General features: G+C 26.6%; 5 protein-coding genes across 15 annotated transcripts; 2 read left to right on the top strand and 3 right to left on the bottom strand.

The window, feature by feature from the left end:
* Positions 1–334: 334 nt before the first annotated feature.
* LOC122855928 (DNA-binding protein Ewg) lies at positions 335–7,407 on the bottom strand. 7 transcript variants are annotated; one of them, XM_044157621.1, is made up of 8 exons: positions 6,584–6,694; positions 5,017–5,373; positions 4,100–4,224; positions 3,580–4,005; positions 3,156–3,500; positions 2,763–2,900; positions 2,527–2,671; positions 335–1,207 (listed from the first exon to the last, which is right to left on the bottom strand). In XM_044157621.1, exons 2-8 carry the CDS (start codon positions 5,177–5,179, stop codon positions 1,104–1,106), a joined length of 1,446 nt encoding a protein of 481 aa, XP_044013556.1. In that variant the 5' UTR covers positions 5,180–5,373; positions 6,584–6,694; the 3' UTR covers positions 335–1,103. The 7 variants fall into 7 exon arrangements, with proteins under 7 accessions (XP_044013556.1, XP_044013559.1, XP_044013558.1 ...); XM_044157624.1 differs by having other exon boundaries at positions 3,258–3,500; XM_044157623.1 differs by lacking the exons at positions 335–1,207; positions 6,584–6,694 and adding an exon at positions 7,257–7,407 and having other exon boundaries at positions 2,081–2,671.
* Positions 7,408–7,497: 90 nt separating this feature from the next.
* On the top strand, positions 7,498–9,884 carry LOC122855955 (5-demethoxyubiquinone hydroxylase, mitochondrial). 3 transcript variants are annotated; one of them, XM_044157664.1, is made up of 3 exons: positions 7,498–7,860; positions 9,082–9,246; positions 9,307–9,884. In XM_044157664.1, exons 2-3 carry the CDS (start codon positions 9,087–9,089, stop codon positions 9,732–9,734), a joined length of 588 nt encoding a protein of 195 aa, XP_044013599.1. In that variant the 5' UTR covers positions 7,498–7,860; positions 9,082–9,086; the 3' UTR covers positions 9,735–9,884. The 3 variants fall into 3 exon arrangements, with proteins under 3 accessions (XP_044013599.1, XP_044013600.1, XP_044013598.1); XM_044157665.1 differs by lacking the exon at positions 7,498–7,860 and adding an exon at positions 8,109–8,234 and having other exon boundaries at positions 9,307–9,760; XM_044157663.1 differs by lacking the exon at positions 7,498–7,860 and adding an exon at positions 8,697–8,805 and having other exon boundaries at positions 9,307–9,760.
* LOC122855935 (protein shifted-like) lies at positions 8,645–11,927 on the bottom strand. Of its 2 annotated transcripts, none has more exons than XM_044157640.1 (6): positions 10,901–11,927; positions 10,590–10,832; positions 10,327–10,524; positions 9,754–9,909; positions 8,939–9,034; positions 8,645–8,871 (listed from the first exon to the last, which is right to left on the bottom strand). In XM_044157640.1, exons 1-6 carry the CDS (start codon positions 11,061–11,063, stop codon positions 8,645–8,647), a joined length of 1,083 nt encoding a protein of 360 aa, XP_044013575.1. In that variant the 5' UTR covers positions 11,064–11,927. The 2 variants fall into 2 exon arrangements, with proteins under 2 accessions (XP_044013575.1, XP_044013576.1); XM_044157641.1 differs by having other exon boundaries at positions 10,378–10,524; positions 10,901–11,925.
* Positions 11,928–14,764: 2,837 nt separating this feature from the next.
* On the bottom strand, positions 14,765–23,036 carry LOC122855899 (neuroglian). 2 transcript variants are annotated; one of them, XM_044157584.1, is made up of 6 exons: positions 22,795–23,014; positions 21,935–22,002; positions 21,307–21,439; positions 17,481–20,941; positions 17,036–17,139; positions 16,857–16,876 (listed from the first exon to the last, which is right to left on the bottom strand). In XM_044157584.1, exons 2-5 carry the CDS (start codon positions 21,987–21,989, stop codon positions 17,048–17,050), a joined length of 3,741 nt encoding a protein of 1,246 aa, XP_044013519.1. In that variant the 5' UTR covers positions 21,990–22,002; positions 22,795–23,014; the 3' UTR covers positions 16,857–16,876; positions 17,036–17,047. The 2 variants fall into 2 exon arrangements, with proteins under 2 accessions (XP_044013518.1, XP_044013519.1); XM_044157583.1 differs by lacking the exon at positions 17,036–17,139 and having other exon boundaries at positions 14,765–16,876; positions 22,795–23,036.
* A 2,138-nt stretch (positions 23,037–25,174) lies between these two features.
* LOC122855917 (T-complex protein 1 subunit theta) lies at positions 25,175–27,687 on the top strand. Its single transcript, XM_044157606.1, has 3 exons — positions 25,175–25,412; positions 25,667–25,969; positions 26,056–27,687. Exons 1-3 carry the CDS (start codon positions 25,353–25,355, stop codon positions 27,328–27,330), a joined length of 1,638 nt encoding a protein of 545 aa, XP_044013541.1. The 5' UTR covers positions 25,175–25,352; the 3' UTR covers positions 27,331–27,687.
* The last annotated feature ends 128 nt before the right edge of the window (positions 27,688–27,815 follow it).

Raw genomic sequence — 27,815 nt, 5'->3', positions numbered from 1 at the left:
ATGATTTTAAATTTTCGAATTTCCCCAACTACTTTTGCAATGAATGATAAAATTTCGAAACAAAAAATTTACATAATTTTATATTTATAAATATCTATGATTTACTACTTGAATTATCTATAAGTTAATATTAATTTTTAAATTTATTATTAAAGAAACACAATGATTGCTTACCCGGCAATCATTTTAATCATTTCAAATTATTTTTTTATCTTTAAAATATTTTGTGTTTCCTTTTATCTGAAATTTTAAAATGTGATACTGGCTGTGTAATTATGACTAGAGTAATTATCATACCTATATTTAATTTCCAGTATCACAAATTAAAACCTCTTTAAAATATTTCCTAACTGTTAAATTAATTTAACAATTTAATTATAAATAAAAAATAATATTAAAATCAATTATCTATGAATCATCATTGTCTAGACTTAAAAAAATGATTATTCAATGAAATTAATTTAGTCATCTTCATTTAACACACATAATACATTTTCTAATTATTTATAATTTTATATTATATTATCAGCAAAAATTGACCACACACACACACATACACACCCACTCACTTTTATTTATCAAAAAAAAAAAAAAAAAAAAACAACAAATTGTTCTTGTCTTCTTACTTTTGTCAATGTTTTTTTGTTTTTTTTTTTTTTAAACTGATTAATGGCTTCCCATTAAAAATGTGTTGTATCAATTGGATCAAGTTGTATCACTATTGGACTAGATAATCTAAACAACCTGAATAAGAAAGAAAACAAAAAAAAAAAATTTTTCCTCTTTACAAAACAAAATATTACTTTTTTTGTTTGTTTGTTTGTTTTTTAGTTTTTTTTGTTTGTTTTATAATTAAGAAAAAATAAATAAAATATATATATAATATATTTTAATATTAATAAATTAATTAATTTATATATATATTTAATTAATTTGTTCTGGGCTAGAAAGTGTTTGATGCTGTTGACTATCTTCATCTTTAATCATTTCACCTTGCATTGCTTTTGTAAGTGCATTTGCATCTTTAAGTGATATAACTTGTAGTACTTGATGTTCACCATTAGCATTGATCATTGTTACATTGTTTCACATCCCTTTGTATATTACCGTACCATTGTTCCATCACTTTGTATATTTGCCACCATTGTTTGATACATACTTGCTGATACTGGTACTGTTATAACTCCTGAAACTGACACTGGATATCCTGAAACACCCAAATTACCGTCCCAATTTTCGTCACCGGCCATATTTTCATTTTACACTCATCATCATCTTGCCTCAACTCGATCTTGCCTTAACATTTTTCATTCAAAATAATAAATATAATCATGCTACACACATTTAATTTTTATTTATTAATTAATATTATTTTTTTTGTTTATCTAACTACAAATTAACCGATAAATTTAAAAAATAATAAGTGCAATCAACAAAAAAAAAAAAAAAAGAAAAATATACATTCATGTAAAAACTAGATAAATTGTTGATAGTTTTTTTCGTTTTTTTTTTTTTATTTTAAATTAAAATTATTTGTTGTATTTTAAACTTAAAAATATGAGAAAATTTGACGCGTATCTGGACACTCTTTGGTACAACTAAATGATAATTAAAAAAAAAATAATAATTAAGATTACAAAAAGAACGAAAAAAAAATATGATGAAAAGAAAAAAATTAAAAAACTTTTATCTATTTACAGCAATATTTTTATTTTGCTTTTTAATAAATCAAATAATAATTATTTAAATAAAATATAGTTAAAGTTAAAATAATAAACAATAGAAAAAAAAAAATATATAGGGAACACCAGGATCCATTCTTAATAGCTGAAAATTCATTTATGATTTTAAATTATTTTTTCTTTTCACAGCTTTTTTTTCCTTTCTTTAAATTTACTCATGAGAAATTAATTCAACTGTTTGGTTTTTCATATAATCATTGACATCTGTATTTCTTATTTATTTTTATTACACAGATATCTATTTCATTTATAAACTAAGAATTTGTACAAATTTATGCACACTGTCAATCAAAAAACGAAAAAAAAAAAACTTTATTAATTATTTTTCTCACGAGTGGTTTTTTTTTCTATTTCAATAAATTGTTTATTTTTTTTTCTCTTTATCTGAACTTAATTAACATAACTACAAACAAAAATTCAACTTTTTTTTTCAAAAAAAATTAAAACAAAAATTGTGCAATATGTACAATACAAAAAAGAAAATAAAAAAAAAAAAAAAAGAAACCACATTGACTACATTTGACAAATGCAAAAAAAAAAAATTAGTGGATAAAATTGTTTCACAGTTTTTCTTGTTTTTCTTTTTTTTTTTCATTATCTAAACGTGCACTCTAATGTAATGATAAAAAATAAAGAAGGATCCTGGGACAGGTGGGTGTGTGTACGTGTGTGTGTTTTTGTGTGTGTTGTTGCTGTTGTTATAAAAAAAATTAATAGTGAATTCACTGTTCGATAATTTCTTGGCTAGCAGGCATTTGGCAGACCCTATAGAAAACAGTTTTACCGTGTCCATCTTCACCAGTTAAGATGATTTGGCCATCTTGTCCTAATGTTGCCTCAGTAACATTATTAAGATCAACAGCAACACTTGTACCATCAGGTCCACTAACTTCAGTAAGTGTTCCAACATCACCTTGACTCGTATGAATCTGAATAATTTATTTATTTATTTATTTACTTTTTAATATTAACAAATACAAAAGTATAAATCGTCAATTAATCATGCGGAAGTATGCTTACATGTGCAACTCCTTGTACTTGGGCAGTACTACCATCTGGTAATGTTATTATTGAATTACTTGAATCCATTTGAATAATTGATACACTTCCATCTGCATTTGTTATTGTTTGAAGAACAGTTGTTGGATACCCTGACATCTGTAATCATTAAAATTATAAAATATTAATTAATAAACGAAAATTATATATCTTCAATAAATAAACAATAAAAATATAAATAAATTATAAAATAAATTAATTTTTTTGTAAATCAAATAGGTAAAACTTAACACCAACAACAAAACATATTTTCAATGAAATTAAAGATGAAATAAATTAATGATAATGATGTAAAGAAAAAAAAAAAAAAAAATGATAATATAGTGCATGCACACTTCGATCACTAACCACTACCTGAGTGGCAGTGGCAAGAGCCGTAGGTGATGCAGCAAGTATATGCTGTGGTGATGAGTTTCCCTTAGATGATTCATTTGTACACAAATGAACAACTCCCACCGTTTGCTGTTGTTGTTGTTGCTGCTGTTGTTGCTGTTGTTGCTGCTGTTGTTGTTGCTGTTGTTGTTGTAATTGACCACATTGTCCATCATTTGGTGATGAATTTGATGAATGTGGTGTTTGTTGAATGATTGTTATGCTTCCTTTATCATCATCTTCAATAAATGCTGGCAACAGATCATCTCTTCCATGATGTTTATAACAATTAATAACTATTTGTCTTAATGCATGTGTCCATGAAATCTATATAATAATAATTATTATTATTAATTTGTTATGTTATGTTGTATTGTATTTTAATAATAATAAATAATAAACTAACCTTTTGCTTATCATCTTCAGAACGTGCATCCATACGAACATTTGCCCATGGTAATTCTTTTGGCCACCATGGTGGTCTTGTACTTTCACGACCCCATCCTGGTTTACCTCTTCCAGTTGAATATTTTAACATCAATGGTATAAATGCTCGCAATTGTGCTTGTGTCATTTTTTCAACTGGTGTTGGTATACCATCAATAATTAGTGGTGGTAATTCATATAATGATGGATCATCTTGTACTGGTGGTGGTGCTTGTTGTGCTAATGCACTTTCAAGTTCTTCCATAATTGCTGCTCTTAAATTTTTAACTACATCTTCAAGTGGTTTTGCTCCAAATACTTTGTAACTACTATTTGGTTTACCAGGTGTTGCAACTAATACTACTGCTTGTTGACCAACTCTTGTTGCAAATTCATCTATTGTTTGCTGTTGATAGATAAATAAATTAAATAAATAAATATTTATTCAATTTTTTTTGTTTGTTTGTTTGTTTATGTATTTATTGTTATTTTTTACATACCCGGAGTTTTCTTAAAAGTCTGTTTTGTTGTCTCTTTCTGATACTAGGATTTGTTTCAAAACTGTGTGGTCTTTTTCTTTTTTTAGCTGATACTATTGCAGCAGCTGCAGCAACACCAATTGGTCCTATGAATTAATTATTTTTCAATTTATTATTATTCAAATTATAACATAATGAAAAAAAAAAAATATTAATATATAAATCATTAACAATTAATTATTACAATTACTTCTACTCTATTCAAATTTTGATTTTTTTTTTTTAAATAAATAAAAATAAATTATTATTCTTCTCATTTAATTTGAGGCAAGCAAGAATAATTACAACAATGACAACAATACGTGCGATAATTAATTTATTACACTTTGTTGTTAAATTTGTATTTGTATCAATCAACAAAATTACAACGAATATTCATTTTTATAGCCAAGCTTTCTAATATTTTAAATACACTTAAAACAATGACAATGATTTTATTTACTTTTGTCATTAAAAAAAAAAAAAGAAAGATAATAATGACAGTGTGATAATGACAATGATTAGTGAAAAACAAATTGAATAATAAAAAAATGAAAAATTAACATCAAAAATACTGCAAATAAATACGTTAAAACTTTTGCAAATAATAATAAAATTTTTAAAAAAATAATAAAATTAGAATCATCTTGTATCTGCAAAGATTATCAAATGAATTCAATAATTCTTTTTTCTTTAAATTATTTTCATGTACTTACAATAATTAAATGTGACTGTTGTATTGTTTTTTTTAAAAAACAAAAATTAGATATTAAGAAAAGAAAGTTATTTTTTTAATTTGCAGAAAGATGATATTTTCAAAAGATTTTAATTTTATTGAAAAAAATCAAAAGGTGAAAAAGCAAAAAAATGAAAATCACCCTCAGATTTGATTTGCCAACCTGCAGCGGCGAGTTGGGCCGTCACGTCATCATCCATTGCTGATGCAAGAAGATCACCCTCTTCATATGCCTCTGATCCACTCGTCTGGGTGTCATCATCATCATCAGATAGTCTTTCAATTCGGTCCATTGTTCCAGTTTCAGTACTCGGCAATGAAACCATTCCCTTTCTTCACTTACCAATTATTATTTATTGTTGATTTATCAACAATCTTAGCTATTATTTATTTATATTATTTTTAATATTAAATATATATTTATGTATATAGTATTTAATCTCTCTCTCTTGTGTGATATATTTATATCTCTTCAGTATAACAGCATTAAAGTTGACCGGTGATACTTCATCACCATCACCTGAAATTTATAAAAAAACAAACAACATTATTGATTTTGTTAAATATATAAATTCTGATATGGATATCATGTATTTTTATTTTTTGATTAATGACAAAGTAGGTGAAGACTGAGTCATTTCCTGAACCCCTAGCATATGTTGAAACTTGAAATTGGAAAGGGGGATAAAAAGCCTATATCTCTCTCTCTCTCTCTTAACAGTCGTCGACCTTTTGAGGGTGAACATAATATAATATCTATCCTATTTAAAAAACCAAAAAAGGAAAATATTTTTCTATTTAAAATTATAAAAATAACACACCACCACCACCATCACCACCAGCATGATGATGATGATGACCTGATTTAAAAAACGACAAATAAAAATGAAGCAAATTCCAATCTTTTCATATGATCAAGCGTTGATGACATTGATAAACACACGTGGTGAATTGATATTATAAAAAATTTGCGCATGTCGTTGTCATAATCAAAACTTCTTGAGTTAAAAAATAATAATAATATTTATATGCGCAGGGCACAGAAGGTGAATATAAATTGAAAATGAATGAATGAATGAATATTCCTTGACGCAGACGTCGTATAAAGTAACACACAAGTGTTATCGCGTTGATGATGCTCTTGTGTTGTTGAATCATTGGAGCAAGAATGACTTGTTGTTGTTGATGATGATGATGATGTTGCTTGTCATAATCATCAATGAATGATTTGTTATTGTTTGAGCTAAACTTGGTGATAAATAAATTGAATAACGGAGTATATATTTTTCGCGTCTGCGGAGATGACCCGTCGTTGACGACGTTGGTGTTCTGGGCAACGCAAACCTATACAACATTTACAATAATGTCTCATTCAACAACCTCACACCACGCCCCTTGGTTCTATCACGCGTTCGCGTTTGTTTTGTGTCTTGTTATCAATATGATACACTGAATTACCAAGTTACTCCTCGAAGAAGATGTGTTATTAAATTGTCTCTATCAAGCTGGCTTCATCGAAAAAAAAAAAAAAGAATATGGCAGACAAGTTGTGATATAGATATATATACAACATCTAGACTGAAAGGAAAAAAAAGCCACCCCTTTTTTTATTAGTTGTGCAATAACAATAAACAAATTAAATTTAAAAAAATATTACAATTATTTATAAATTAAAGTGACAGGCATAAAATCAATCAATATAAAAGTTTTGTTTATAAAGTGAATCTCACCGTGTCAATGTTTTACAACAATATATTTGGCGTCCCGCCACAAAAACGCGCACAACAGATTCCATGGACAACACCATGTCAATTTATCCTTAAATCCACCAACACCACCACCATCAACACCACGACAACTATGACGACCACGACGAGCACGACGACGACGACGACGAGGACACGATCAAGAAGAACAAGACCAATATCACCACACCAGCCCAGTAGAATAGTATGTATATAAATGTGTATTACTATCAAGGGATTGTGTGATGAGGGTTGGCTGGCTTGGGGGGTCAAAATCAAGCAAGCTGCGGTATCGATCGGTTACGCGGTACCTAGACTTCATCCTTCTCTAACATATATACCACTATGTATTTACTTTTTATATACAAACACCAACACCAGCATCATCAACATCATCATCATCATGATCATCATCCCAACATATACACAATATTTACTAATACAGTAACAAATGCGCCGACGACAAAAACCATCATTCTGACCATTATTATTAAGCCGCCATTTTGAATGAGTCTGCGCGTTGACTTACTTTTCATAAATAAATATATAAAAATAATAAATACTAAAAATATTAATTATAATATATTAATTTAATTGTTATTATTGATATTTGATAATTTTATAATTATTAATTTTTTTAATTTATGTTGTTACTTACCAAAATTGTAGATTTATAATGGATGATGATTTTTACACACCAGTAGAACCAAGGTGATACACCAATGCAAGGGATTTACATTGGTGTATGTACGGGCCTGGAATGATTTCATTGGTTTAAATACATGGAGCACGCGTCATCGCGTCCTTTTTATAAATTAATTTTTTCATTGGCTGGATACAGGGGAAATTATTTAACACGTGACTATCATTTTCTCTATTCTTTTTTTTTTTTTTTTTATATGGCGTTAGTGTCGCGTTTATAAATAATAATAAATTATTATTTTTTATTAACAAATATTTATAAATTACATTGTTTATTGTTTATTGTTATTGTTGGTAATTTTATTTATTCATTTTTTTTTTTCATTGATGATAAAAGTAATAAATACACTTTTTTTTTTTTTTCGTTTTTTTTTTTGTTTTTAGTTTATGGATTTGATGAAAAATAAATTTTAATTGTTTATTTGTATTGTGTCAGTGTCATAAAGTGTTTTTTTTTTTTTTTTTTTTCTACACGTGGTTGTCAATTGTTTATAATAATTTATATAAACTTTTAAAATAATTTTTTAAGACACCGCCATTTTTAAGAAAAAAAACAAGCGGTAAATTTGAATTTCATTTTCATTTTTTTTATTATTAATTAATTTAATTTATTATTATTTAGCATTGTTTAATTAATCATTTTTGTTAATAAAAAGCTACTATTAATTGTTTACATATTTATAAAATTATTAAATTTAAAAAAATACCTGACAGCGCTGTAATATAATTTTTTTTTTTTGTTTTTCTTTTATAACCTAGCCTCACCTGACATTTCTACATTAAAAATAAATAAACAAATAAAAAAAAATATATATTTATTTATTCAGTCAGTCAGTAAATCTCGTTTATTTATTAATTAAATTAAATTATATTAATTAATCAATTATTTATCAATAAAATATTGACTCAAAAATAAATCATAATCATCATCAAGGTATTTTCATAATAAAAAATCAATTTGCAATAAATTAAATAATTTCATCACATTGTGCAATTTCAATTAATAATTATTTATTTAATTTTTACTAAATAATAATTCTTAAAATTAATAATTATTATAAAAAACATATATAAATGTGTAAAGTAACTTTACATATCACATCTGATTCAGGATAACTTTTTCGTTTTATATTTTCTTTATATCAAAAAAGAATATTTTAATTGTAAAAAAAAAAACTAATCAAAACTAAAGAAAAAAAAAAAATGATTAATATATAAATATATATTGTTTTTTTTTTCTTGAAATTTAAAACAGTGAAAAAAAAAAAAATACTGGTTTTCGCAAAGCCTTGTTTTTTTTTTTTAAATATATAATGATTAATTAATTGTTAAATTAATTAAATTTCAGGCCCATATTTTATTTCTATTGCACAATTTACCAAACCAGCCTTTATCACATAAACAGGTATTGTCTTGTTGACACGTACCATTTCTACATGGTTTTGTACATGTTGATCTTTGTGGTGATCTTCTTCCAATTTCACAATGATCACCCTTAAAACCAGGTGGACATCTGCATATATTATTACCCTTGCATTTTCCATTATTAACACATGGAATAACACATTTAGCTAAAATAAATATTTGAATTTTAATAAACAATTGTTTAACAACCAAAGCAATTAATTTTCAACTTACAAAATTCACATCTAAGACCAAAAAATCCTTTTGAACATTCACAAGTATCTTTTTGTATGCATTTACCACCATTTAAACATTTTTCAGCACAAATTCCTACAAAAAACAAAAATATTAATTAATTACCTTATTTATTATTACAGTTACAATGAATAATTGTTCAAGGCTATCAATTCGTTATTTATCAACACAATCATCAGCAACATCTGATACGAAAGCTGCTAAATTATTAGATAAAATAATTCGTGTTAATCATGCTGGTGAATTGGGAGCTGATCGTATTTATGCTGGTCAATATGCTGTACTAGGTATAATTAAAATATTTTAAATTTATTTTATAAATAAATATAAATAATCATGTTCAACAGGTAAAACAGCATCAGCTCCAACAATAAAACACATGTGGGAACAAGAAAAAAAACATCGTGATGAATTTGAACAACTTATTAAAAAATATCGTGTTCGACCAACGGCAATGTTACCATTATGGAATGTTGCTGGTTTTTTATTGGGTGCTGGTACTGGATTAATTGGTGAAAAAGCAGCAATGGCATGTACTGTTGCTGTTGAAACAGTTATTGTTGAACATTATAATGATCAGCTACGTCAATTAATGGATGATGATAATGTTAATAAAGAATTAATGGATACAATTAAAAAATTTCGTGATGAAGAACAAGAACATCATGATACTGGTATTGTTAATGGAGCTGAACAAGCACCATTTTATCAGTTGTTAACAAATGTCATTAAGACTGGTTGTAAAACAGCTATTAAAATATCAAAAGTTATTTAAATTAATGTGTATTAATTACCTCCTTCACAATATGGTCCTTGAAAACCTGGTGGACATGAACAAACACCTGGTGCTGTACAATTACCACCATTCATACAATTTGGATAACAAAGTGCTGTTTTACAAAGTGGTGGTCCTAAGTAACCATTTCCACACGATGTAACTGGATCTTTTTCTATATAAATTTACAAAAAAAAAAAAAGAAAAATTATTCATCAGTTTATTTTTTTGATTACACTTAAATGCTATTTATCAAAAAAATAATGCAAAAATAATTTATCAATTATTTTGTTTGTGAAACAACTGGTGTAACAAACTCATTCAAAAAAACAAAAAAAAAAAAAAATAAACCAAATAGCAAGCAAATTATTATGTGTAGAGGTATTTTTTTCTTTTTTTTCTTTTTTTTTTAAATTAAATCATGCAATATATTATTCTTGTCAGGCAAGTCGTGCGACTACGTGTAAAAATTTTCAAACAATCAAACACACACAAAACAAAATAAACAAAAAAAAAAATAAATTTATATGTAATATATCATGCATCCAAACTTCTTTTTTTCGTTTTTTTTTTTTGTGATTGAATACAGAACTGTATGTGTGAGTGGTGGAGATGTGGTGATCTGCGCGACTGACGGACTCACCGCGCACGGTACATTCTTTTTTGAGGCTGATACGAAGGGGTGTACCATTCAATGGTTTTTTACCCTTTCTTGAAACAATTGTAAGTCCAATTTCCAATTGAACCAAACCAGAAGTGTTGCCTAAACAAGGCATCATTATACTGAACTCTATAATTAAATAAAATTGATTTACAATTGAATTTAATTTATCCATAATTAAATTTGAAAATTACCTTTTGGTCTTCTTGGTACATGTCCATTTGTTTTAATTGTTATTGTTGGTGTTTTGAGTATTGTTTCATCAAATGATTTTAAACGATAAAAATTATAATCATATTTTTTAACACCAGATTTCCATGTGAAATTGACACTGTTAACTTCACCAGGTATTATTGGTAATTTATTTTCAAATTCTGGATCAAGTAAATAATACAATACTCTACCTTCAGTTATTGCATAAACTTCCATTTCAAAGCCTATTTAAATTTTAATAATAATTATTTTATTTTGATGAATTATATTTCAATAATTGAAAACAACTTACCACTAAACATTTTAATTTGTTGACGATCAATCCAAAGTGATATATCACCATTTGGCTTGTGTGAATTTAATTTTCCACCAGTTCTATGATGCCTAGTAATTACCTGTCCAATTTGCAAAAATAATAAAAATATAAATATGAACAAGGCCCACGGCATCATCATTAACAGGTGCTTGTTGTGTTGATATTTGTGCTTTCTCAATACACACTATTCGTTTGTGTGTCTACCTTCTCACTGAACCGTGTAAAGTATCGTGAAATTTTAAATTTCACGCTTGGCAAAAAATAAAAATAAAAAAAAATCCACACTTCTTTTTTTTCTCTTGTTAACTCTTTTTCTCAACTTCTTATTCTCATATGGTTATTGTATTTTTTTTTTTTTTTTTTTTATATTATATAAGTATAATTTTGTTTTTTCGTGCAATTTAAAAATTTACATTTAACTTGATGACTTAATTTATGAAACTAAATTATATTTCATTTAACAATTGATTGTTGTTTTTTATTTTTTTATAAAATTAAAATGATTAATGTTAAATTATTATTATGAAGAATTGTTGCGGAGATTGTAACAGCGGCTAAGTTACTGAGTGACTGACTGACTAACTCAATAAGAAAAGGCCCTGCAGCCTGTTGCTGCTGCTGTTGATACTTCTTCTTCTTGTTCTGTTGCTGCTGTTGATTCTTCTTCTTCTTATTATTTTTTCTTAATAATATTATTATTATTATTTCAACAATTCTTGACGATGATATTTGTAGTTTATTTTTTAAAACTTGCAAAGACATGTCATTATCTTTACCATTGTCCAGTTGCACAATGAACAAAAGATGAGGAAGATGATGAAGAAGATGATGAAGAAGATGAAAAAGATGATGACAATAAATATAATAAGAATAAACAACTTTAAATTCAATATGTCAAGTGTTAAATATACACATGGAACAAACTGGGTATCCTTGTTTTATCTCTTTTTGATCCTCATGTGCAACAACATCAACAACAAGTGCCTTGGCTTCATTTTAACAGGCAAATAACGCCCCGCTGTGTGGATCACATCAGCTGAGAAAATATAAAAAATATATACATTTAAAAAAAAAAAGATAGAAATATACCTGATCTCTTGATTTGATCATATAGTCTTTTTGCTGTTAAAACTCTCTTCATCTTGTTTTTCAATTGAAAGAGGGAGAAAATGAAAAAAAAAGAGAAAAAAAAACATCTTTCGCAGCGTGAAAACTTTTTTTTTTTTTTTTCTTTTTGCCAGGACAATTAATGTCTATGTATACCTGATATTTTTCGTGAGAAATACAACATAAATGTCTTTATTATTTTTCTAATCTTTATGTTCTTTTTTTTTCTTTTTTCTTCAGCTTGTCTGGTTCTTTTTCTTTTGCTCCTCCTTTTTCACTTTTTTTATTACAACAACAAGAGAAGGAGGAGGAGGAGGATGATGATGATAATGAAGAACAAGATGCGAAAGTAGAGGAAATCTCTGGTAGAAATTGTCTGAGATGTGAGTGTATAGATTATTCGTGCTACTGTGCCGCAAAGTGCGCTCTTGTATTTGCGGCTCGTCGAAAGATATAAATTATTTAAAAAAAAAAAAAATAATAAATAAAACGAGATGGGCAACCAGTTTTTAACGTCACCTTTTTAATTTTTTTATTTTTGGGAAGCACCAGAGCACCAGTTTGTCTGTGTCTTCTTTCGTATATTAAAAATTCATTTTTTTTTTTTTTTTTTTTTTTACCTCCACTCTGGATTATTTTAGTGTTGTATATAAATAAATAAATAAATTTAAAAAAAAATAAGAATAATATTATACTACCTATATATATTTATTTTTATTCGACCTTGTTTTCACATCTTCAACGTGTCTTCGTTATGTTTTATTGAAGGTGAGAGAGAGATTGTATTTGATGATGATTTTTTTTTTTTTTTTTTTGAATTTTTAATCATGATTGTTTTATCTCTTGGATTTATCAACACCCTTTTTTTATTTAAATTTATTTATTTTTTTTTTTTGATAAATATTATTTCTGCTAGGGTCATGCCGAGATATTTTAATTGATCCGATAAAGTGAATAGACAGAAGACGTATTATGTATTTATTTTGCATGATGAAAGTTGTATCAAACCAATTAAAATTTGTCATTTATTTTATTTGCAATTTATTTTTATTAGTTTTTATTATTTTAAATGACGTCTTTATAGTTTCATGATGAATATTCATCAAATCATTCACTTTTATTTTCGTCATTTTATAATGATTTATATTGTTTGCAAAATTAATTAATTAAATCATTCAACAAATATCTCATTGTCAATAAGTAATTTTAAATTTAATATTTTTATGTCAAGGTTGTAAATAAATTTAAAATAAATGACAATTTTTTAAGTAAAAAAAAATTTAGTTATTTAATTTTTTTTTTCCCACAATCATCATCATCAGAATTTAAAATAACTTTAATTTTTTTACTTAGCCAATTTATATTTATTTATTTATTTCGCTTTTTTTTTTTTTTTTTTTGATATAAATATATATTTCTTCATCCGCAACTCCCTTTTACTGATGATTTCTATTTTATTTTCAATATATATATAATTTTGTCTCTTTTACTCTTAAACATTGTTGTATTTTTGTCTGTTAAAAAAACATAAAAAGTAAAAATAAAAAGAGATAGAGAGCCTTGTGCAGAATGTTCTGTGGTACACCACAAAAAACCTGTCCCGCATAATTACATTATCGGTCAGATCTCGCACGACTTCTGTCCAGACTCCAATGGACCCGTTCTCGACCCTGTTCGTCTTTTTCGATTTTAAAAAATGAAAAAATAAAAAGAAGGAGGACTATAAAACAAGATGATGAAGATGCGATGAAAAAAAATAAAATAAAATAAAAAAAAAAGATGAAGAAGAAGAAGAAGAAGAAGAAGTTGAGACGAGAGAAAAGTACAATAACGAGGTCCTTTGCGCGATCAAACCACAGGGGGTCAGCTAGTCCATCTTGCATATGCTTTGAAACGCCAACACCCTGGATGATTGATCCTGGAAATATGTATATTAACACAGACACACAAATACACTCCCACTTCATATAACCAGTTGAAGATTTTACAAGCTTTTTATAATAAGGTAACGACGTGAGAAAAAATTTAAAAAACAAGCTTAAATATAATTAAAATTAAAAAAAAGCTGGATGGATAAATATCATCAAGCAATTTTATACTTGTTCAACAACACTTGAGACAACTATTCGTATTATTTTTTAAATGTTTTTTTATTATTGACATGGGAAATGCTACATGGACGTATGATGGAATGTAATTTTTTACTTAAATCAACAGGTAATTGACAACTTAAACTATTATTATTATTTATATTTTAATTAATTGTATAAAATATTAGATTAATACAACACAACGTTGAAATAATTATATATAATTTATTTTTTTTTTATATTTGTCTGCTATTGTTGTTGGTGGTTTTTTTTTTAATTGTTAATTTTTTTTTTTTTTTTGATGAAAAAAAAATTCTACGCTGTGTTTCCATGTAGAAAATTAAATTGTATAAATACTAATTACAGAATTTTTTTTTTTTTTTATTTCTTACTGATAGTCATCTGTGTACAAAATAATTTGTTTTTTTTTTTTTATTATTATTATTTTTTTAATAGACTGCCATTGATGCTGGTGATACTGATATATAACAAAAAATTTTAAATCTGCAATTATTGGCAGTTTTTTTTTTGTATTTTTTTTTTATGGTACTTTGTATTTTTTTTTTTTTTTTATTTATATAAAATTGAATTTGCAAATTAAGCTTGAGTTTTTAATACTAAATTATAAATTAAATAGTGAGTACTGCAGGCTAAGAAATGAGCTGCACTTTGACTGGATTTTTTTTTCTCTCCAAAGAGTTACAATGAAATAATAGCTTTATAATTTTACAATTTTATGACATACATGACACTGCAAAATTATAAATTACATTAACATTAAAAAAAAATAATATAATTAAAAATTTTGCAGTGAATTTTTACAGGGAAGCCTTAAAATTATAAATAACAAAAAAAAAAAAAAAAATAAACGAAATACTGGAAGTTTATGGGAAAATTATAAAATCTATTAATGATAAATTGAGATTCTGGCAAAAGTATAAACAATTATTAAATTTTTCTTTCATTATTTTATGGTAGAAAAATTATTACGACAAGATTTTAATCCACCAAAAAATTCTAAACAATTTAAATAAATAAGTTAAAAAAAAAAAACCAGGTTTTCTACATTACACGAAAAAAATATAAAAAAAAAAAAAACAATAATAAGCTTAAATTATTTATAATAAATTAAAATAACTTAATTCTAAATTTTACAATTGTCTTTTTTATACCATTACAAATTAATTTTACCCATTTGTTTTTTGTTTACTTAACTAATATTTCTATACACAAATTCGCAACTGAAAAAATAATTAACTAAGTGCCATTTGGTGCTAATTAATAATACGCAACGTTAAATCGCAATTATAATAATATTTAATAATAATAATAATATAATATAATAGCTGCTCTTGTGGTTTTATTTATTTTTTTTTAATTTTTGTAATTTTTTAAACACTAACTAATAATATATATTTTATATTTATATTTTTCAATAGTTTAATATATTAAATACTTATGTTGTCTCTACTCATAATGCTGTGCTAATTTAAAACAAAATAATTGTCAAAAAAAAAATGAAATATATATTAATTTAAAAAGCGTGTTTTACACATACAAAAGCAACAATTATTAGAGGCCTTGCATTATTTTGCAAAGTGCAAATATATATATATATTTTTTTTTTATTAATTATTATGTTTAAATTTCAATTTTCATCATGAGTAGTCGTTAAAATTCTCTGTCATAATTATCATTAAATATTTATTTATCTCGTGTGTTTATATAGTACGTAATATATTTTTTTTATTTACTTTTTCTATTTGAATTTGGCCCACTGTCGAAATTTTTTTTTATGTAAAAAGAAAAATACTTTTCAACAAAATTATTCATTTTTTTTTATATCAAATAATAGTGTCAGTGTTGTAACATGATCAACATATAATAATTGCAGTCTTGTTTTACCAATATTAAATTCAATTTTTATTAATTTATATTTAAATCAACAATTAAAATCACTGACCCTGTGTGTTTAAGCTCACGCGTTACGTCAAAATTCAAAAATTATTTAACAAATTTTTTAACTGGGCCAAAAATCAATGACATGATAAATATTATTATTATTATAATTTTAAGGCTTCAGAAAGCGTTACCGATGATGATTTTATTTTTTATATATTTCTACTAGTAATAAGATCATTATTTTATTTTTTTTTCGATTTTTTTTTTAAGCCTCATCGATAGCTTGCGGTCTTGAAAGAAAAAATAATAATAATCTAATTTATCTTTGGGTTTTATAACTCACGTGAGGATTCACTCGGATGGAATATTTAAAAAAAAATAAAAATAAGCAGTCAAAAGAACTGTTGAATTATTAATTTTTAAATAGAAAAAAAATAATAATAATAAATTGTCGTGCAGTTAACAAACGATCTCTTGAAAAATGTATTATTAAAAAATTTTTTTGATTATCCAAATTTTATTATTTGATTGAATTTATATTGTCAGTATTATATTATATTTTTTTTTTTAAGTAATAAAACCCAAATGAAACATATTTTAAAATGGCAGTAGAGTGTTTGAATTTACGCCCGGCGCAAGATTAATTTAATTATTTTTTCAGACAAGATGTTGATTTAATTATTGAATGAATAAAAAAAAAGAAAAAGAAGCTTTTTTTAAATTACGATGAATAAATTGACATGATGATCTTACACATAAGTTGCCAATGAACCAGCATTAAGTGATGGAGTCTCGTCTGGTCTAGCTTTGGGTCCATACTGTCCAATGAATGATCCATCCTCCGTAAAACGTCCTGTTGTTAAAATAGAAAATGAATAAATTTATTATTGATATATAGTAAAAAATAGTTGAAGCAAATAAAATACCATGTCCTTGATTGAGTTGATGAATATATTAGGTTAAATAATAATAATAATAATAATTTGTGTAAATAAAGCTGATAATGTCCTACCTGATGTCAAACTCAGACCAGGGTCGCATATGCTTGTGCATTTGGTTCTGGTTTTTTTTGTCGACCATATTGACCAATAAATGATCCATCTTCAGCCATACCTTCTGCTCACACAATGGTCACAAACGAACACAAATAATAAAACAAACAAAAAACAAACAAAAAATAAACAAATGATAAATAAATAAATAATAATTAAAATTAAATTTAACAATATGCTGGTTTTTAAATAGCCATTCGCTGTTTATATTTGATAATATACATGACGTCAAGTTAAATAATAAAAAAAATCTACAATATACAGACATTAAATAAATACAAGTGGATGCAAAGCAAAGGGTAATTAACATAATGGACTTTGTCATGTGAAATTTTTACTAAAAGCCAGTGCCTATTTTGAGTGAGTGATTAAATTTTGTTTGTATAGTATTTTAAAATAACTTACCAGTATCACCCTCGCCATATTCAGCCATAGAGTCAGTATCAGACTCTGGATTTTTATGATCTTGATGTGATGATGAAGCTTGTGATGCTCTTCCACCAGCTGATTTTGTATCAAGTGGTTGTGAATACTCGTGAAAACCACCCTCATCGTAATCACCTCGTCCAGCTGCTAATTCACGCTCATGAACAGCATATTTACCACCACGATTACGTTTTATAACACATACAATTATTAGTACCATCAATAGAAATGCAATTGCCAACATCATTCCAATAAACCATCCAGCCGTTGCAACATTTTCTTTAGCTTCAATAATTGGATCTTCATTTGTCGTTTCAATTTCTTGTATTTGACTCTCTGATAAATAATCACCATCAACAGCAACAATAGCCATCAAGAATTTTTCACCACTTGCCAAGCCAGTTAATACCAACTCAGTACCCTGTAATTCTGGATCACTTTCTTGCCAAATAGTTTCATCTCTCAGCTTGTATTTTGCAAAGAAATGACTACCAGGATAACCAGCCAAATTTGGTATCCAAGTTAACTTGACATTTGAATATCCATTTTTCATTGGCATACTTCCCCATTCAAATCTTGGTGTATCTGGTTTTTGTGAATGTCGAGTTGTTTCTTCAATATAAAAATCAGCTCCCTCACCAGCTTCAGTTGTTGCACGTACATGAACACGATATTTTGTATTTGGTGCAAGACTAGCAAGTTTAGCACTTGTTATTTCAGGATCATAAACATGTGGTTGTCGTTCAAGTAATAAACCAAGTGATGTACCATCAACAATTTGATAATATATTCTATAACCAGTCAATATACCATTAAGCTCAGCTGGTTTTGTCCAGCGTAAATAAAATGCACTTGAACCCATTGGTGATGCATCAAGACTCAATACAGTACCAGGTACACCCTCAGGTGTATTAAAACTAACTAACTCAGATGTTGGACCATTGTATCTTCCATTATATGCCATTATTCTAACCCAATTTTTACTAAATGGTACAAATTTATCAATATCAGCTTTTGTTGTATTACCACCGGCAATTGTTATTTCACGCATACCCTCTTCACCATCTTTATCAGTCCATGTTTGTATTTTATAACCACGCAATTCACCACGTACTGAATTTTCACTAACTGGTGTCCATGATAGTTTAGCTGTTGTTGATGATATTACATCAACAATTGTTAAATTACCAGGTGCTTGTGTTGGTTGATCCTCACCAGAATAACCAATAATAATACTTGGTGTAACACGTGATTCACCTTTTTCATTAATAGCAACAACACGTATTTTATAACGTTGATATGTCGGTTGATTATCAATTTGATAACGACTTGTTCGCCAATCATCAATTTCTTTCATTTCCCATTTTTCACCAGGTATATCACGATGCCATTGTACACGATACTTAAAACGTGGTGCATGATGTTCAATTTGTGGCATTATTGTCCAACTTATTACAAGATTTTGTGGATTTGTTCCGTTACCCATGACATTTGATGGATTTTTATATGGAACATCTGGTTGTGTTGTACATACAATACTGTGTGATGATGGTGTTGATGGTCCAATTTTATTATGTGCAATAACACGGAATGTATAATTTGCCCATGGTGTCATTTGTATATCATATGATTGTTCAGTTGCTGGTACATTGTCATTAATTAGTTCCCATGAATCTGGTGTAAATGATGTATTATAATGTATTGAATAACGTAATATTGGTGAACGATTATCACCCATTGGTGACCATTGTAAAGTTGCACTTTTTGCTTGACAATCTGTATTTTGTAATACTGGTGCATTTGGTACATCTTGTACAGTTAATGTTGCAAATGCTTTAGCTTCATCAAGTTCAGTACGTGCAACACATGTATATGTACCAGAATCAAGTTCAGTTGTTTTAGTTATTGATAATGAAGAATCAGATGCTAATACAAAACGTGGCTCATTTTCAAAATCAATTGGTTCACCATTACTTAACCAATCAATTGATAATGTTAATGTTGAATCAGCAACAGCATTACAACGAAATGTTGCTTGTGCACCAGCAGCAACTTCATAATTTTCTGGTTCATCAGTTATTTTAGTTTTTTCTTTAACAGTTAAAACTGCTTTTTCTTTAACTTCACCAAATTTATTTGATGCATGACATGTATACTCACCAGCATCTAAAAATATAACTTTTTCAATATTTAAATCACCATTATCTTGAGTTATATAACGTCCACCAGTTAGTTCTTGTCCATTACGTATCCATTTAACTGCTGGTTTTGGTGCACCAAATACACGACATGTCATGACAATTGTTTTACCATCAACAGTTGCTACATCAATTGGTGCTTGTGTTATTTCTGGTGCAAGTGCCAATACATTAACATAAACATCTTTATAAACATAACCAATTGAATTTGTTGCATTACAACCATAATTTCCAGTATCTGTTTTAATTAATTTTTCAATAGTTATTGAATTTGTTGTTACTTTACGTCTTGAATTTGGTGGTGCTTCTGATAATGGTTTACCATTATGTATCCATTTAATTTCTGGTTGTGGTACACCACCAGCTTCACATCTAAATGTTATTGTTTCATCTTCAGCAGCATTAATAACATCTGGCTCAACAGTAAAATATGGTACAGCTTGTACTGTTAAATCAATTGAATGACTTGCTGCTTTACCAACACCATTTGATGCTTCACATGTATATGTTCCTTTATCCTCAAAATTAACATATTTTATTATTAATGATTTACCATAATTACCATGTGTTATACGATCAGATGGTTTTATTCTAACACCATTTTTATTCCATATTATTTCTGGTAATGGTGTACCACCATATATACAAAATAATTCAATTTTTTTACTACGTAATGCAACTTCATTTTTTCTACTGACATATTGTAAACGTGGTGCAACTTTATTTTGATTTGCTGATGCTGCTGATGATATAACATTCAATAAAAATCTATTACCAAGTTTATATTCTTTACGATATAATGATGATGCAGCACATGCATAATAAAAATCATCAGATGCATCATTACGTGTTACATTACTAAACCAAAGATTACCCTCTGGATCAAGTGTCATACGTGAATTATTTATTGATTTAATAATACCACCAGTGTCTTGAATTAACCAGTATACACTTGGTTTTGGCCAACCATCTGGTGGTTGACATGTCATTTTAAATGGTTCACCTTCATTAACTGATAATGATTGTTCATCATCATCTTTAAATGAATTCAACTCGGCTTTTCTAACAAATACTGAATTTGATGTTGCTGTACCCCATTCGTTTTCAGCAAAACATTGATATTGTCCTAAATCTTCATTTTTTGGACTTGATATTACCAATGTACCACGTCCAGGTTGTTGTAATATACGATTATCATATGCTTGATACTCGAATTTTTTACCATTTTTAATCCATCGATATCTAAAAAATTTTAATTTTAAAAAGTCATTTTTAAATTGATCATTCAAGACATACATACAAAGTATTAATGAAACACGGGCGTGGTAATATAATATCACGTTTTCCCCCACTCGTAACTAAAAAACTATGAGGTCATACAACTGATTAAGACTCGTCATTTAAATTGACTCTCATTCCATCAAGACGGTCATTTATAACCAGGAAATTTCAAGACAAATTTAATTATTTTATTTCCTTTTTTTCGACCCTTTTTTTTTTTTTATTTATAAAATGACTCAAATTTATAATTAACTTATTTTTTTTTTTTAATTGAAATTTAATATACCTATTATTATAATAATGATAAAAAATTTGAGTATACATACGTTGGTGCTGGTTCACCTTCTGCTTCACATTCAATTAAAAATGGCTTGTCATTTTCTTTGACACCTTCCTGAGCAACTTGAAACAACAACTCTTCTGTTGGTGGCTGTTTTGATATTCTCGGTGGTGATTGAACTAAAACACGATAATTATATTAAATAATTTGCTTTTTTTTTTAAAAAAAAAAAAAACATTCTAAATTGAAAATGAAACAATAGCAACAAATGAAATACTTTGTAACTTGTTTTTTAAAATTATTTGCATGAAACTAATATGGATTGATGATAATATTTATCATGATTTATCAATGAACGACTAAAAAATTAATTTAAAATCTATTTTTAAAATGACCATGAAAAATTTAATGACTAAAGCCATATGCAGATTTAGAATTAAAAAAAAACTATGATGATTTTTCTACTTTTTTATGTCATTCATTGTTATTTTCACCTTTTACCAAGTCCGGTATTCGAACTACAACCGCATAAATAAATAATACATATAATTATCATCATCATCATCATAATAATAATTCAAGTAATAACAATAATATTAATTCAACAAATTGGGGCAAAAAAAAAAAAAAAAATGAAATACAAATTAATAATAATTATTGTCAGTTGAACTCACTTGATGCTGATGCACATAGTGAATATGCAATGATTAAAATTATTGAAGCCTTCATCGTTCCAGCCAGTCTGTAAAAATACAAATAAACAAATATAAATAAATAAAGTTAAATAAACACCCACTATCTATGTATTTATAAAACACAAAAATAAACTTTCAAAAAAAAAACAAAAAAAAATAAAAATCATTTTTAAATGATAAATATCAGCTTGAAAATAATCATCAACAATCATCATCATGAACAATACAAAAACCGGTTTTAATTTAAACATTTATTTTCATAAATTAATTTATATTAATAATTAATAATTGTTTTGATGTAACCGTTGCCAGTAGAGACACGAATATCATTTTTTTTTTTTTTCTATAAAATTGATTAACTCTGCAAAAAAAATTCAAATAAATTTTTAAATAATTATATCATCGTCATCTGAATTTGTTAGACTGTAACAGGTAGTGTGAATGATGATGTTGATGATATCACTATCTCGTTAGCCTCGAGAAAAAAAAATAATAAATTAAAAAAAAAAAAAAAAAAACAAAAATGACAACATTGGCTAAAAATAAATGGAACCACTATGCACCAAAAATCATCATGACAAATGACAATATTACCATTAAATGACGAAATTAACAAAATATGTTTATGATGATTGATATTGTATTTATAAAAATAAATATTTTGTATATTTATGTGTATATTTTGATTGGATATTGTTAAGGCTTGGCAAAACGGTCACACCCGTAGGCCAACCAAGCATTGATCGCAACATTGAGAGAGTTGAGAGAAGCAACGCTTGTCATTACACATTCTTTAACAAACATTTTAATTATTAATTAAATAATTATAATAGACTCACCAATTAAATATATATAATATGTAAATTATTAACTATTTTATACTATTTTAATCCAACCAAGACATATCTTTCTTTTTTTTATTTTATAATAAATATTGGAGTAAAAACCACTGTCTCTTGCATTCAATGTGTATACACACAACACTCAACACACACTCTTTTTATTTTTATTATTCTCTCTCGTTTTCGTACGGTGTTCAACGGTGTTCTGTTGGATCGAAATAATAATCATGATAATAATAACGGTGAATGTGGATAGTATATAAATATAGTATAGTAAGGTATAGGTGAAATATTATTATTTTTATTCCATTTTATTCCCCACTGCTTCATCATTCGAATTATTTCATTGGCTGTTTTTTAGCTGCGCTCTCTCGCTCCATTTTTTTTTTTTTTTTTTAATTCAAAAATTGTTGCATGAAAATTTTGAAATTAAATTATAATTTTTTGATATAAAAAAAAAAAAAAAGAGTTTTATTTATTACATAGGTATAATTAAGTTTATTGTTTTTTTTTTTGTTTTTTTTTTTTTGTGGAGTAAAAAATTAATTTAAAAATATGTTGATAAATATTTTAGATTTTTTTTTTTTTTTTTTTTCTGTAAAAATAGATATTATTTATTTAAATTTAAAAATAATATTTTTTTTTTTTTTATAGCGAAAAGTGGGACACATTTATATATCAACTATAGAAATTTTTCCTTTTTTTTTGGCAGATGTTTTTCTCGGAGTAATGGGGATGACATTTGGGACAATGATTTTAGAGTTGGGGGATGTTTGATGGATGAGACTGGTTAGTGGGGGGTAAGTTGTAACAATAGGTGTTTTTTTTTTTTTTTTTATTTTTATTTGGTTTTTTTGGAGCCAGGTCGTTGGCCTGCACTATCTTTGCTGCAGTGATTATGCATACTTAGTCACGTAATTAGTCCCTCGTCAAGAACTTTTATTTTTGTTTTTTTTATTTTTTAAGTTTCAAGTGCAACATGTATAATGAGTCGTTAACTAAAGGTCAACAAAACGCACTGTCAGTATATATTTATTTAAATAAACAAATGCAAAAAATTAAATTGACTTTTAATAATATTAAATGCAACAATAAATTAATTTATCAAATTTATTATTTAATTGTTGTATTTTTGAAAAATATCATGATAAGTTATTGTATTATTTTTTATTATTTAATGAAGCATTAAAAATAAATATCTAATAATTGTTATAATTATTTATATAATAATCATATTTTTTAATAAACAATTGATTCGAATAAATAATTTAATAATAAATTTATTGACAGTTATAACTATAGGGCCGACAAAAATGCAATGAGTCTATTTTTTTTTTTGTCAACCCCTTCATTAATTTTAATTAATTAATGATTTGGAGTTGTCAGATAGTTGACAGTTCATAATTTAATAATAAACTTAATTTTAATAAATAAATTGAAAAAAAAAAATAATAGAGAATTTATAAAAAACTATCGGTAAAAATGTGTTGCATACGTATCAACATTAGGCGGTAAAAATTTAAAATACATTTTGTCTTGTTATTAATTTCTCCGTTTTTTTGACTCATTACCGTAGAAATTTTTGATCGTGGAGAAATATCGGAGAAATACCGGAAAAGCATATACATATATTCATCGGGTATCTGATGCTAAATTTAATCATCATTTGGTTATCATTATTTATTATCAATCATTACCTACAGGTATAATGATAAGAGATGGTATAACTTTTCATCACTAAAATTTAATCAGCTGCACAAATTGAAGCATATGATGATACAGTACCCGGACTTGATCAATGAATTTTTAAAGTATTTAATTTTAGGTATATAGGTATACATTTGATTTATGTTGAATTTTTGTATACACAAATTGAAGCATATTGGTGCAGGTCAATTAATTTATCCACGGTTCAATTCGCAAAGCAAAAAATTACAATTTAGGATAGTTACACGTTTTTAAAAATTAAAATATATGAAGCTGTAGCAAAGAAATATATATTATCCCAACAGCTAACTTGTAATTTGTTGCTCTGCAAATTGGAAGCTGCTGTTGATGCTATAAATTTACAGGTGATATGCCATACAACATTTTATTTATATCTATAAATATAATCTTATGTAGCTATATAAAATTATTAACAAATTATCATATTATTTATTTATTAACAACTAATGATAATAATTTATTTAAAAAATTATATTATTATTAATAAAAATAAATTCAATTTAAAAATTAATAATGTATGTTTTTTAAATATATCATATTTATTTAATTAAAATTTATTTATTTATTTCTGAAAAACAGAAAAAAAAAGGACATCTCATATTGCCTTATAGGGAAATTCAGAAAAATTATTGGCTGGTTGGTTTAGTTGTGTCAGTTGATCAGTGTCAGTGTGTGACTCCATTTTAAGCAGAGAGACCCACCTTGTCTTCTGTCTTCGTTTATCCTGGAAATTCATCACACATAACCTCAACCATCAATTCTGCTAGTGAACGCTTGCAGTTTATTTTTTCAACAAATTATTTAATTTAATAAATAAATCATTAAAAATGGCAATGTCTGTACCAAGACCACCTGGATATCAATCCATGATGAAAGAAGGTTCACGAGTATGTATTTTTTTTTATTTTTTTAAATTATATATATTTATTGCTACATAATGCCGAAAAAAAAAAAAAAAAAAAAAATGTCATATCGGCATGCTAACATGGTTATAATAATTCAACAAAAAAAAAAAATAATGACTCTTTATGTCATATTATTTACAATCAACAAGCATCAATTACATGAACTATTATTGTTGCTATTATTTATATTTAATTTTAATAATTATATTGATGATAATTATTGTTGTTATATTTAGCACTTTTCTGGACTTGAAGAAGCTGTATACAGAAATATTGCAGCATGCAAACAATTTGCACAGACCCTTCGTACAGCCTATGGTCCAAATGGCATGAATAAAATGGTGATAAATCATTTGGAAAAATTATTTGTAACAAGTGATGCTGGTACAATTATCAGAGAGCTTGATGTTGAACATCCAGCAGCAAAATTAATGGTCATGGGTTCACAAATGCAAGAAGCTGAAGTTGGTGATGGAACTAATTTTGTCATAATGTTTGCTGGTGCACTTCTTGAAGGTGCTGATGATCTTTTACGTCTTGTGAGTAATTTTTAAGTTATATAAATATTATTATATTGCTCCTTAACAATTGCTATGAATAATAATGATTTAATAATTACTTAAAGGGTATCACAACAGCTGAAATTGTCATTGGTTTTGAGTTAGCATTAGAAAAAGCATTGGAAATTTTACCAACACTTACTGTTCATGAAATAAAAGATGTTAGAGATATTGATCAAGTTAAAAAATGCATTAAATCATCAGTCATGAGTAAACAATATGGCAATGAAGATCTCTTGACATCATTGATCAGTGAGGCTTGTGTTTCAATTTTACCAGAAAACACAACATTCAATGTTGATAATATTCGTATTTGCAAAATTCTTGGATCTGGTATTCACTCATCACAAGTTATCAAGGGTATGGTATTCAAACGTTTTGTTGAGGGTGATGTTACTAAACAATTAAAAGCTAAAGTTGTTGTATACACATGCCCAATTGATGTAACACCAACTGAAACAAAAGGTACTGTACTTATTAAAAGTGCAACTGAGCTACTTAATTTTTCACGTGGTGAAGAATCATTATTAGAAGCACAAATTAAATCAATTGCTGATACTGGTGCTACTGTTGTTGTTTCTGGTGCTAAATTTGGTGATATGGCATTACATTTCATGAATAAATACAATCTTATGGCTGTAAGATTACCAAGTAAATTTGATGTTAGACGTTTATGTAAAACAGTTGGTGCAACAGCTCTATCAAAGCTTATACCACCAACACAAGAAGAACTTGGTTATGCTGATTCAGTTCATACTGATGAACTTGGTGATACATCAATTGTTGTATTTGAATTGTTTGGAAATGACAGTCGTATTAGTACAATTGTTGTACGTGGTTCAACTGATAATTATATGGATGATGTTGAACGTTGTATTGATGATGGAATTAATACATTTAAAACAATCACAAGAGATGGTAAATTTTTACCAGGTGCTGGTGCAACTGAAATTGAATTAGCTGCACAAATTGGAGCATTTGGTGATACATTACCAGGACTTGATCAATATGCTGTACGTAAATTTGCAGCTGCATTGGAAGTATTTCCAAAAACACTTGCTGAAAATAGTGGCAATCGTGCATCTGAAACTGTATCAAAATTATATGCTGCACATAAAGAAGGAAAAACAACATATGGCTTTGATATTGAAGGTACTGGTGCTGCTCTTGTTGATACTGTTGAAGCTGGTATTCTTGATGGCTATGTGACAAAACAATGGGCTATGAAATATGCTGTTAATGCAGCATGTACTATTCTCAAAGTTGATCAAATTATTATGGCTAAACGTGCTGGTGGACCAAAAGCACCTGCAGCACGTGGAAATGACGATGATGATTAAATTATTTTTAGTTTATATAATATTTTTAATGATAATGTCACAATATTAATTAACCCAACAAAATTTCATCATAAGTTTTGTTTTTTTTTTCTTTTTTTTTTTTTTTTTCATTTGTTAACAATTTTCCTATTTAACACAAAGATTTTTGATATTTTTAGCATAATGATAATTAATTTGTGTAAAAAAAAAAAAAAACTTTCAACTAGGAAAATAAATTTTTATGAAAAAATTGAATAAACATTACAATTTTTTTTTTTTATTTAAAAAGAGCACGAAAAAAAAATTATACAATTTTGATTTTTATTAATAATTTCTATTTAAATCTAAAATATGATAAATATTTATCGTCTATTTGGACAATTAACAATATTGTTTATAACAATAAGAAAATATTTTTGTTTCTTTTTATAAAATCAACAGAAATTTCATCGAAAAATTAAACCTGCATGTTAATTAAAACAGAGGAATGATTGAGTTTTTTTTTT

Source organism: Aphidius gifuensis, linkage group LG4 (genome assembly GCF_014905175.1).
Source record: "Aphidius gifuensis isolate YNYX2018 linkage group LG4, ASM1490517v1, whole genome shotgun sequence".
NCBI lineage: Eukaryota > Metazoa > Arthropoda > Insecta > Hymenoptera > Braconidae > Aphidius > Aphidius gifuensis.
Note: the sequence above shows the minus strand (reverse complement) of the source record. Positions and strands in the feature narration are given on the sequence as shown.